We start from the raw sequence: 13,312 nt of genomic DNA on the forward strand, positions 1-13,312 counted from the left end.
TGATTCAATGCAGTCACTACACTCAGACTTGAGGGGGATGGGCGGGGGGAGGGGGGGGTGGCGCAGCATGGTGGTAAGCCGACCTGCTGGGTTAAAGGCCCAATGCCAACATGGTACTCACCCTGCCAGAGCACAACAAGCCATTGAAGTGCTTGTGGCACTGGATCTGGGTGTGCTGCACCACGTCGCGGGAGCTCACCACCTCCGCCACCTCCTCCCAGGCACGCCTCATCATTTGGGGGGGCCTCCTCCTCCCATCCTGGGGGACCAGCAGCTCCCGCCGTGCTGCCACCTCCTCGAGGAGGGCAACAAGGCATTTATTGGAAAAACGATGGGCACACTGGCCCCCCGCCCTACCCTCCGGCCTGGCCTGTCCTGTCCCGCTGCCCTACCCTCCGGCCTGGCCTGTCCCGCTGGCCTAACCCCCAGACTGGCCTGCTCACCAGAAGCCCTCTGGTATGGCCTTGCACTTGCCATTGTGAGCAGCCTAGAAAAGGCTGCCAGGCCTTCATTTAAACAAACTGCCAGGTTGCCATTGGACCCAGTGGTCTGTGCACGCCCACTGCCACCCCCACACTTTCACTATCCTCGGGAATCGAGAAATACCCTGGGCGGGCCAGCGTAAAATGGCGGCTTGGACCCAATCGCGGGCGGCAATTGGGTCTGTGCTTGCCCGCGCCCGCTTCCACTCTGCCCCCCTGCGCCATTTGGAAATTTCAGGCCCTTGTGAAGCAGGAAAATCAGCAGGTGGACCTGCTAAAAGACAGCAGGTGAGAAGGCTGCTCAGAGAAGGGCTCAGGTGATGGACCTGTTTCCAAGGGTAGCAGGTCAGTTTTAAGGTCACTTTGCTAACCACTCAGCCAGTATTAAAATCAGAGTTTAAATGTGAATAAAATTACTGCTGAGTGCCCGATTAGGGGAAGTTTTGTACTATTGGCTCGTACCCACACACTGATTGAAGCTACCAATTTTTATTTCAGATGGGACCTATACAGGCAGGATATAAAACAACTTTCCTTCCATCTGTCTGTGCTATCTTTGAATTTGGTCCTTGACATGAATTACCAATGCCTATCTGTCATGAAAGTATAATAATTCTCATAATGTTATTGTGATTTATTGTAAAATTAGGTTAAAACTGGGATTTGGATAGTTTCTTTGTGTGTGTGTGTGTGTGTGATTTAATTGAATTAGAGACAGCTGGTTGGAGGCTTTGATTCATCAAAAGAAGCTAGGTTTGTAATGCTAAATATGTAAACATGGCTGAAGTTTTAGAGGTGAAGGGAATTTGCATTTTTAAATAAATCAGAGTAGTTTGAAATTTCAAAGAGATGGTAGTATGTTACACCTAGCCAGAGAAGCTAGACTAAGCAGTGTGTTTATTTTTCCCAAAGGTTACTAATAGTATTAGCACCATGAAAAGATTTATATTATGAGAAAGGTAAAGTTCCAGAGACATATCGGAACAATGGAATTTGCATTAAAAGGGAGAAATGTATAAAGGAGAAGAGGCTATATGTCAGAGAGAAAGGCATTGTAAGATCTACCAGAAGTGCAAATATCCTCCAGTAGTTGTGCATTAAGCTGTTGTCTACAGAAACCAAAGCTGGGAAAAGCCGCTTTGAATTCTACTGTCCAGGGTATTGTGTTTGACTTGCCTGGATCTGTTTAAATTTATTTTTTACCGTTGCCTTAACGGGGGTGTAACTGGAAGCCAGATTATCTCGTGGTTTTAGGAGTTATTATAGTAGCAATTTGTAGACCTAAGTAGATGCTTGAAATCTTTTCTTTTGTTAATAAATGTTTAATTTAGTTTTATAAAAAATCTCTAGAGCCTTGGTGGACTTATTACTACTGAATTCAGGGTACGCATGTCAAAATAAAATACAAATTGCAAAATCGTTGTGACCGCATGATCAAGTTTGCCTCATGGATTTAATCTGCCTGGCACACATCATCTGCTGCATCATAACACTAACTCACTGCACAATCCAGTTTCTCAATGAAATCCTAAAACTTCAGTCTTCAACTAACAATAGAGGTGAAAACAGGTGTTACAAGTATGGTATGCATTATTTATTGATGGTATTTATTTTCCAGTACAATTTACAAAATTTTATTTTTTAAACACATTCATGGAGGATAGCAAGCAGCAATCAAACAACAATAATTGTCTTAGGAACTCATAAGTCATAAAGCTGAATTCAGGCTGATGCTGAAGTGGTTTCTATCTATCAGGGTACAATTTGTCACACCCTGTTTCCTTTTTTTTTAAAATTCATTCTTCAGATATGTATGTCTCTGGCTAGGCCAGCATTTATTGCCAATGCCTGGTTGTGCTTGAGAAGGTGGCGATGAGCTGCCTTCTTGAACTGCTGAAAATAGTCCCATAATGCTGGGAGTACCAGGGTCTTGACCCAGTGACAATGAAGAAACAAGTCAGGATGGTGTGTGCAACTTGGAATGGAACTTGATGATGACAGTATTCCCTTCTAAGTGGTGATGGTAGCGAGTTCGGAATATGCTTCCAAAAATGCCTTGAAAATGCCACAGCGCACCATCTAAATAGTATACACTACAACCACAAACACATCACTGGTGAAGGGTGTGGATATTCGAGTTGGTGAATGGTGTGCCAACCAAATGGACTGTTTCCTTCTTTTGAGCTTCTTGAGTTTTGTTGAAGTTGCATCCATCAGGCAAGTGGAGAATATTCCATTGCAGTCCTGACTTGTGCCAGGATCGGTCTCATGGCTCTTCCCTTTTCACCACCAGGCCTTGAATGTCTCCCAATACCTCAGTACAAAAAGAGCCCTTTATTGTAAATCTGATTTTCCTTTCTTTATTGTGAAATGTGGAGAGAATTGTGTGTTGTTCTATTGTAGACTTCTGTGATCAATTCAGCACATTGGCAGTCTCCCAAGTCGCAGTAGTGTTCATATTGTGAGCTTTCTCTGTGTTCCTATGTTAATATTATTTTGTTAGGAGTCATTATGTTATTATGTATGTAGCAATACCCTAAGCTGCATGGGGACAAATGGGTGGTGCACAAGTAGCATTGCCTTAAGAATGTGTACATGTGCTGCCATGTGGCAGTCTTGAACCGCTGCAGGTTGTGTGGTTAAGGTGCTCCCGCAATGCTGTTAGGTAAATTGAGTAGAAGTTTGCCTTGGCGACAGTGAAAGAACAGCAATATATGTCCAACTAAGGATGGTATGTGACTTTGAGGTGATGATCCCATGCCCTTGAAGCCCTTATCTTTTTAGGTGGTGGAGACCATGGATTTGAGAGATATTGCCAAAAAAGCTTTGGAGAGTTGTTGCAGTGCATTCCTTTAGATAGTGTACACTGCAGCCACTGTCCGTCAGTGGAGGAAGTGGATATATATTTAAGCTTGTAGGTAAAGTGATGATCAAGTGGACTGCTTTGGCCAAGATGATGTTGAACTTCCTTGGGATTTCAGTGCAGCTCATGGAATTTGGGCATGCAGCAACATTATTGGCGGTCCTCAAATAGGTCCTGGGTGGAGGAAATGGGAGGCAGCAAGGCGAATGTGGGCTAGCAGAGGCCCAGGCCCAGGGTAGTATTTTAGAGCCTGTAGCACTCCTGTTTCTCCTGCCTCCACAGTAAGATAAATTAAGATTCAGAAACTTATTTTTCCATTGGAAGCCTCCAGTAATTTCTTCATTCAGAAGGACTCAAAAAATGTTTAAGGCTGATGTCTGGGGGACCTATATGTTGTCTGAACCATGTGGCGTCACATTTAGTTCAGGTGTTATTCAGGCACTGAGCATGAAAAGTTAGTGCAACAGGCTCCAATTAAACCCCATAAACTTTGAAACCAACACCCAGAAATAATGATCTTATGAATTGGCAAACCCACACAACACGCTGTACTATATAATGTGTAAAATCAGAGGGTCTGGGACACTGGATCACATCTTTGGCTGTCTCCCAAGAGTGATTCACCTATCAGCTATCTTAGAGAAACACTGTTAGGAAGAAAAGGAGACTAAATCTAAGGGTAGTCACCATGAGCTGACAAACACATCCCGAACAGTCGGTTATTGAGTGACATTGGCAAAGATCTAGGAGTGGCCTGTGATGACATGACTCAGGTAGTTCCCTAACAGGTGAGGGACAAAGTAAGAATACCTTACAAAAAACAGAATATTATTTTTCGCAGAATTTGCTCCATGCTGGGATTTTAAATCCACAGAGAAAAAGAGATCAATTCATCACTATAAATATGTCGCATTACTCAAAATCAGTTTTCAAGATTAGCAAAAGAAACAAGCATACATTAAAGGTTCCAAATGAACAAAATATTTGTTAAGATTAATAATTAAACTTTAGGTACAAATTCAGGTAGAAATGTTTTCAGCTGTAAAATCTCAGTGAGCGGCTGCTTTCTGTTCTGATAAAAATCAAGTCCTGTGATGAGCTCCACATCCCTCACTCGTGCTGTGTGAGCCCAGATTCGCTCTTCAACCCATTGGGATTCCTCTTTGCCATCCTGTCAAAGAACAGGGAGTCATTGTTTACTGAGCATATTTATATGCTTTGCCTTTTTCCTGTTTAAGGTTATGAATATTCTTACCGTAAACCTTCTACGTTGTTAGATAAAATTAAGAGACTTCCTTTTACAGTTCAAATAGTTCACATTGTTTTAATACATACTTGTCTTTAACGAGTGGTGGTGGTGTGTTACAGTCGACTCAGGAAGTTCGAGTTGCTGTTGCAGGATGCACTTTTAGGTATATGTTGTAGTCTGGAGCTATGGGGATAGTGACGGTGGAGGCTCCAACATTGTTTCCATCACATAATTGACTAGCAGTGCCTGAAGTAGTGGTCACTGCTGGTATTGCACTGCGGCCGACCCAGAGAATTGGCAATGGTTCCTCTGGAGTCAGGGTAAGTGGGACGGGATGGTGTTCCCAAGAAGGAAGTGCCAGTTGGGGGTGGGGGCAGAGGGGGTCAATAGCAAGGGCAGTGGGGGCGTGTCTTCTTGCAGGCCCCCTGCCAACCAGAGGACTGCAAGCAATGGGTGGCCACTTCAGATGGTGAGTCCTCTGTCTGCCATTGGTATTTAACCAGCAGCAGTGGAATGAGGTCTTTAAGTGGTCACTTAAGGACCTCGATTGGCCTCTGGCTGGGAAGGACACCAGCAGGCCTTCCTGCCCCAGACTTAATCCAAGGGAGGCAGAAAGGCGGTTCTCCCTCCTGCATGGTGACACACACACACACGTAATCCCCGCATTCCCATCATCTGTAAGCTCATCCCCTGAGTGGGGTATTAAATTCCACCCACTGTACCTAAATTGTCAGACTCGTTGTTGTATATACAGCAGTGGATGAGCAGAAATTTCCTCGAACTAAATATTGGTAAGATCAAAACTATTGTCTTCAGTCCCCAGCTCAAATTCCATTCTACATCCACCAAATTCACTCCCTCTCCTTGGCAACTGTCTGAGGCTTAACCAGATTCTGCATAATATTGGTGTCATATTTGACCCTAAGATGAGCTTCCAAACACACATGTGTGCCATCACTAACACCACCTGTTTCTATCTCTGTCACATTGTCCTTCACTCCCCTGCCTCAGCTCATCTGCTCCTAAACCCCTCATCCATGACTTTGTTAACTCTTGACTTGACTATTTTTACACACTCCTAGAAGGCCTTCCACTTTCTACCCATATGAGGTCATCCAAAACTCTACTACCCATGTCCTAACTTGATTTGAGTCTTGTTTACCCATTAACCCATCACCCCATGCTCTTTAGTCTATATTGGCTTCTGGTTAATGAATGCCTCAATTTTAAATTTCTCATCCTTTCATACTCTCGCCCCCAATCTAACTCTGTATTCTCCTCCAGCCTAGAACCCTCCAAAATATCTGTGCTCTTTCAATTCTGGCTGATTGAGCACCCCTGATTTTAATTGCTCCACCATTGGCCTTGTCTTCAGCTGCCAGGATACAAAGCTCTGGAATTGTCTCCCTAAACCTCTCTACCTCTCTTTCCCCATTTAAGACACTCCTACTTCTTTAACCAAGCTTTTGGCTTTCTGCTGAACCTTATGTAGCTTAGAGTCAATTTTTGCTTTTATATCATTCCTAGCTGTGAAGCACTTTGGGATGTTTTACTACGTTATGGGTGCTATATAAATGTAACTTGCTAAATGAACAACAATAAGATTTTCAAAGGGAAAGAACAAAAAGTTTGCATTTTAAGAAAAGTGTTGCAAAGTGGAACGGTTACAAAATTTCTCCATGCAGTCTGCCAATTTCCTGCCACACAACGTCTGTGGAAATTCCAGATTACTATGTATTTGACTATGAAAAGAATTTTCATTAAATTAATGGTTAACCACTGTGGTGGCTGGAGATTAAATAATAACTTTTTAAAGGCGATTGGATAAATAGGTGAAAGAGAAAAATTCGTAGGGCGGTGGAGAAAATGCAGGGGAGTCTGACTAATCGGATAAGTCTCTCAGGCACAGGCCCAATGGGCCAAATGTGCTATACGTTATGATATGGCAGGTGTTATTTGCCAGGCTGACCAAATCCACAAGGCCGCACTATCACAATGATTTTGCAATTTGTATTTTTTACGAGAAGGCTTGTACACTGAAGTCAGAAGGAATGAATCCACTAACGCCTTTAGAGATTTTAAAGATAAATTAAAACATTTATTAACAAAAGAAGAACAACATTAAACACACACAAGATTACAGGTACACAGTTATAACAGTTCCCAAAATTTCTACTTAACCAGACTCCCAACTACACGTACCCTTTAAGGCAACAGTCCAAATAGATTCCAATTTATAAAGTCACCCAACAATTTTACTACAAGCGCCCACTGGACAATGGGCTTCCAAAGGCTTTTAACACAACTTTGGTTACTGGAACAGGAAACCTCTGCAGGGTGGATAGAAGATTTTTCTCCACACTGTTTCACACAGTCACCTTTCAAGATCTCGCATGGCCACACCACACACAGCCTTCCATCCTTCTTTAAATATATTTCTCCCTTTTAGATCTGTAAATCTCATTGTTTCAGCTTGACTTTAGAAGTTACTTTTCCCAGAATATAACAATCTTCCATGTTATCATTATGGCCAGCACTTTTGGGAAAAATCAATGTAATAACCTTGCCTTATTTATCTTGCCAGTTGTAAACATTTCCCATGTCCCTTTGAAAATCAAACACTTCTCCACTTATCTAAAAATGCAAATTTCATTCACACTGTCTCTGCTGAGACTTCACACTAGCTTTACTCAACTTCATTTCAAACGCCTGTTTTACACCTCACTTCCTGATAATTTAAACCTTGCCCTCTAATCATCTCTAATTTAATTAAATTAGCCCCCCACACAAAACCACACACACCGCACACACCACACACACACACATATATATATATATAAGCCTGCTCTAAAATATCCTACAGTAATATCAGGAAAAATAGGATAGTTCCTTGACATGTATCATTCACTGATTCTCTGATATTTCTGCAATCTTCTGAATGAATACTGGTTCACCAGTTGTATTTGCAAGATTCTTGACAACAAACTTCCATTTTTTTTTAAATCAAAAAATCCTTCTGCATTAAAATGTTAAAGGGACTCTCTTTTCATGAAAATGTGTTTCAAAAAACACGTTTGATTGTTTAGAAAGACAATGGAATAATATAGATTATACCGAAGTGCAATATTTTTAGATAAAAATTAACCAGTGGATTGGAATTTGGGATAGAATGTTTCTCAGTTATGTTTCCAACTTATTTAAACTACAGATAACAATCGAGTGAGGGCTGCTTTTCCCGCCTGCAGATACTGCCCCACCCCAAACCCCTCACCCTTGCGCATCCTTGCAGCAATTTTGGGGAAGTTGGGGGTACATCTTTGGGGTGTTCCCAGGCTACATCAGGAATCCTTAGAATAGTCTTCTGAAGGCCCAAAATCAGGATCAAGAATAATTTGGGGGTATCTAGTCTGAAAGCAATCAAGTTGGAAATGTATCAAAGTCTTTATGCTTTTATAAAACTGAGAGCTTTTTGTAAATTTGGATTAAGTGGGAAGCACTGCTAATTATTGGTGAACAGAAATCTTTCTACTTTCTGCAAAATTTACAACAATAATTATAGGTCTCAGATTATTTATCAAACTAGGAAAATTAGAACTAGTACAGCGTGATGATTTTCAACAGCCATGTGAATGGATCAAATTCCTGACGCTAAAGTCGCATTCATCTGCCAGTGGCAGAGAGGTCAGTCAAAGTTACATTACTCATAGAAAACAGCTTAAAATTAAAGCCTATGTAAATAAAACCATTGAAACCCCATGCTCTTGTCATTACCCATTCCTTTATTACTTTCTGAAAGTTTATTTGGAGGTTATATAGAAACCTGCAGCTTCTGGTGTTTTAGTCCATTATAATAACATAAATTTACACACAGGATCATAGAATGGAGGCCATTCAGCCCGTCATGTTCTTGCTAGATCTCTGAGGGAGCAATTCATCTAGTGCCACTCCCTGTAGTCCTGCAAATGTTTATTTTTCAGATAATGATCCAATTCCCTTTTGAAAGCCTCAACTGATCCTGTCTGCAGCACACTCGCAGGCAGTGGATTCAGGGTCACCAACCGTCCCGTATTTTATAGGATCATCCAGTAATTTTCATTGCTGTCCTGTCTCCCGTAGGATGGCTCCCCGGAATGCCATTTGTCCCGGATTTCCCTGGGAAGCAACAGGGAAAGCTCCTGGCGTTTCCACTTGCCACTGCCTGAGCACCTTTGGTAGCTACAGATGCACATTGTGTTGCTGTTCACATGCAGCCCATTCAGCGCACTCAACCAAGGGGAGCAGGAGGGCTAGCCAGCACTCAAAAAAGTTGTTTGTCTTGGCAGGTAGGTGGTTGGGTGTGGATTGTCCAGGGTTCTCCAGCAGGCCTGAGTTGATGCGGAGGTGGGGAATGTGGGTGGTGAAGCATCTGGTGTCCCCCCTGCAGGGGAAGTGGAATGTGGCATCCAGCGGGCTCAAGTCTCAGGCTGGGATCCAGCAGAGGTCTGGCAAATCATGGGGGAGCGTTCAGGAAGCCCAGTGAGGCTTGTCCAGCAGGCCACGGTGGGGAGAGGGTCATGCGGGACTGAGGCAGCGAAGTGGTTCAGCAGGCTAGGGGGAGGGGTTCTGGCAGGCCCGAAGGGAGGAGGGGTCTAACAGGCCCGAGGGGGGTGTCTGGTGGCCTGTGGGAGGGGTCCAGCAGGCCCAAGAGGGGCAGGTCCAGAAGCTCCAGGGGCATCTGGCAAGTTGTGGGGTTCGAACAAGCCCAATGGGGCCGTGCAAGAGGGGTTGAAGAGAGGGGCTTGCAAGTATCTCTGTCGGGGAAGGAGAATTGGGCAGAGATGTGCATGTGTTTGTGGTGTATGGGAGCAGCGTGGAGCTTTGAGGGAATAGCATGCACCACGTCAACAGGTTTGAGGAGGCAGATGGTAAGTAAGGTATTTTACATGTGCAATGTTGCAAGGATATAGTTTTGTTCTTGGGCAACTCTTTTGGGCCTCCCCAAGCCTGTCAATGTTGTGCATATTGTTCCCCCGAAGTACCCTCCTTCATCTCCAATTTTGCCAGCACCACCCACCCCGGTCAGCAGTATCCCCAGTATCACCAGCACCCACCCTGTCGTCCAACACAGTCAATGGTCTCTCCAGCCACCCCCATCAAAGTGCCTCTTTTTTTCCACAGAGTTGGGCACCCTGATTGCATTCCAAACCCTAGTCACTCACTGCATGGAAAATTTTTTCCTCATTTGGCGATACATCCAACAATGAAAGCATTTTAGAGATAAATCAATAAATTTAATGATAGATTTCATACATTAGAGACAAAGTCAAAATTTGTGCTCTTGTTTTACTTACTGGGCAGCTTTCACTGTTATCTTGTCTGTGTGGTAAAATGAAGGACCTTGCATGCAGTGAGCCTCCACAAGCCTGAGGAGTCTGTGCGATGTTCTTACAGCTGGTAAGGACTATATAGTAGTGAGTTGGGATGGGAATCGCTGTGTCCTTGACATACCTCGAGAAATAACATGAAAAGGAACTCAAAAAAATTTCAACATTCATCATTAGGAATACAAAGAAAGGTTACTAAGGAATAGAATGGTAGCTTTTCTCAAAAATAAGTAATAGTTCAGTATTTTGTAACTATAATCTTGCGAGTTTGGCTTAACTGATAGCATTTGTAAACAGTCCATCAGACCACCAGTGAGCAAGTCTCACACAGGAATGCAAGGGATGTTCCCTGACCCTGTATACTTCAGCAGCTAGGTTAGATGCCATTAACAGCGACATTTATGTTAGGATGCACTGTGGATTTTCAGGCTCATATAAGTTTCTTCTGATTTGAAATGAGACAGTGTTTTCGATCATGGTGACAAAATCTAAGGAATTTGTTTTTGCTCCTGTCAGAGACTTGAAGTCATGAAATGAAATGATGCACTGTTCTTGGCAACGCATAATTACTTATCTATGATTGCTGGTTTAAAACTGATTTTTATTGCAGGACCTTTATGGAGGAAACCTTATTTTAATTATGCTAATGGCCAATAATATTCCATAACTGGGTGAAAACAGAAATCATCTGTGTGAAGGCTGTACATGAGAGAAGGTTCCTCAAATTAGCTCCATCCCATATTTCAACAAGTTAAGTTGCCCCCCCCCCACCAAAGTAATCTTTCAAGCTCCAAAAGATTGCAAAGCTATTTTAAAATAATGAAGGGATAAGGGCTCAATGAACTTTGAAGTTGTTACCAGATCAAGCAAGAAGTGTGGATTTGCTGCTAGCACTCAAAAAGGTGCTGGATAAGGCCCTGGAGAGGAGAGTACGAGAGGAGGACTCTGGGACAGGCAGTCAGCAGCATCGAGAGGAGAGGAGCTATAAAAACAGCGCGAGAAGTGGCCAGAGTTTGAGAGCAGAGGTGGCTGAGGGAGTTCGGTGAGGAGGGAGGAGGTACTCCTTTCCTTTTCCTCAGAAAGAAGAGCGGTGGCCTTGGTAAGTAGGACCTGGTGAGTAAACTAGAAAAATGTAATATTTTTAAACAAGTAGCTATACTTGGATTTAACTGAGAAGCACCAGAAATAAGGAAAATTTAGGGCCAATATAATAAAGTAATATAAATAATCCAACGTAGAATAAAGTTAACATATGGGAAGTAGAGTTAAAACGTGGCAGGGCAGCTCAGTAAAGTGGAATGCGCTTCCTGTAAACTTGAGCTCCGGGTTTCAGAGCTCGAGTGGCGGCTGAAGTCACTGTGGTACATCCACGAGGCTAAGAGCTACATGGATAGCACATTCAGAGAGGTGGTCACACCGCAGCTAAAGGTCTGGAGACAGAGAAGGAATGGGTGACCACCAGGCAGTCCAAGAGAAGTAGGCAGATAGTACAGGAGTTCCCTGGGCTCCCACTCACAAATCGGTTTTCCATTTTGGAAGCTGGTGAGGACGCTGGTTCTTCAGAGGAGCGCAGTCAGAGCCAAGTTTGTGGCACCACGAGCGGCTTGATTGTACAGGTGGGGAGGAAGAAGAAAGAAAGAGCAATAGTGATAGGGGATTCATTGGTTAGGGGAGCAGACAAGCGTTTCTGTGGCGTTAGATGTGACACCAGGATGCTTCCCTGATGCCAGGGTCAAGGATGTCAGAGTGGCTGCAGGACATTCTTCTGGGGGAGGGTGAACAGCCAGAGGTCGTGGTCCACATTAGTATCAGTGACTTATTTAGGATGGGGGATGTGGTCCTGCAATCAGAATTTAGGGAGCTAGGTAGAAAATTAGCAAGCAGGACCTCTAATGTAGTAATCACCGGATTACTCCCAGTGCCATGTGCCAGTGAGTACATAATAAGAGGGTAAGGCATATGAATGTGTGGTTTGAAAGATGGTGCAGGAGGGAGGGCTTTAGATTTCTGGGTCCCTGGGACTGGCTCAGGGAGAGATGGCAGCTGTACAAGCTGGATGGGTTGAACCTGAACAGAGCTGGGACTGAGTTCCTTATGTGGCGTTTTGCTAGTGCTGTTGGGAGGCTTTTAAACTAACTCGGCTGTGGTGTGGGAACCAAGAGATAATATTAGAGAGGAATACCAGGGTGCACAAAATACTGGGAGGGACAGATAGCACTTGCATAGAGAATAGTAAGTTAATAGGTGAAGTCGGGGTGAGAGAGAAAGTAACAAAATCTAAATCAGGGTTACTATGCATGGATGTGAATCCAGGGAGTATAGTAAATAAGATAGGGGAGTTACAGGCATAGATTGCCATGTGGAAATACGATGTTGTGGCGATAACAGAGACCTGGCTTAAGGAAGGGCAGAACTGGGTGTTAAATATTCCTGGGTACAAGGTGTTCAAAAAAGATAAGAAAGGAAGGAAAGGAGGAGGGGTGACGGTATTGGTTAAGAAGAGCATTACAGCGCTGGAGAAAGAGGATGTCCCAGAGGGTTCAAGGACAGAATCAATTTGGCTACAGCTAAGGAGCAAAAAAGGTGCAATTATATTGCTCGGCGTAGCCAACTAGTGAGAAGGACGTAGAAGAACAAATCTGCAGGGAAATTGCAGAGATGCAAGCATTATAGAGTAGTTATAATCGGGGACTTTAATTACCCGAATGTAGACTGGGACAGTGGTAGTGTAAAGGACGGGGAGTGCCAAAAGTTTGTGTTCAGGAAAATTTTCTACAGCAGTATGTGTCCAATCCAATAAGAAAGGATGCACTGTTGGACCTGGTTCTTGGAAATGAGGTGGCCCAAATAGCTCAAGTGTCAGTGGGGGAACATTTAGGAGATAGTGATCATTGTATTGTACATCTTAGGATGATGATAGTAAAGGACGATAGGCAATCCAGAGTAAGAATAATTAACTGGACAAGAACCGACTTCAATGGGGCAAGAACGGAACTGGACCAGATAGACTGGAATGAAAAATTGGCGGGAAAAACTGGACCTGCACAATGGGCTACCTTCAAAAAAGAATTGGTTCGGGCTCAGTCAAGGTATATTCCGTTGAAAGGGTAAGGTAGGGCAAAGAAATCGAGACCACCCTGGGTGAAAAAGGAGCTAGAAATTAAGATAAAGAAAAAAAAGTGTACCTGTGACAGGTGTCAGGTGGTAACAGAAGGTTCATAGGGGAGGTGAAAAAGCATATTAGAGAAGCGAAGAGGGATTATGAGGAAGGACTGGCAGCCAACATAAAGGGGAATTCAGAAAGTCTTCTATAGGCATATAAATAGTAAAAAGGTGGTAAAAGGGGGAATAGGGC

The 13,312-nt window shown here is 43.5% G+C and overlaps 1 protein-coding gene across 1 annotated transcript in view; it reads right to left on the bottom strand.

Annotated features, from left to right (window-relative positions):
- Positions 1 to 2,061: 2,061 nt before the first annotated feature.
- Positions 2,062 to 13,312, bottom strand: part of LOC144681114 (venom phosphodiesterase) — a 163,680-nt gene continuing 152,429 nt past the window's right edge. The window contains exons 23-24 of the mRNA XM_078542845.1: positions 9,925 to 10,081; positions 2,062 to 4,516 (exon numbers count right to left, since the gene is read on the bottom strand). Of these exons, the coding sequence (XP_078398971.1) occupies positions 4,346 to 4,516; positions 9,925 to 10,081 (328 nt within the window). The 3' untranslated portion in view covers positions 2,062 to 4,345. The remainder of the gene's footprint in view (positions 4,517 to 9,924; positions 10,082 to 13,312) is intronic.

This window comes from Cetorhinus maximus, chromosome 5 (genome assembly GCF_964194155.1).
Source record: "Cetorhinus maximus chromosome 5, sCetMax3.hap1.1, whole genome shotgun sequence".
NCBI lineage: Eukaryota > Metazoa > Chordata > Chondrichthyes > Lamniformes > Cetorhinidae > Cetorhinus > Cetorhinus maximus.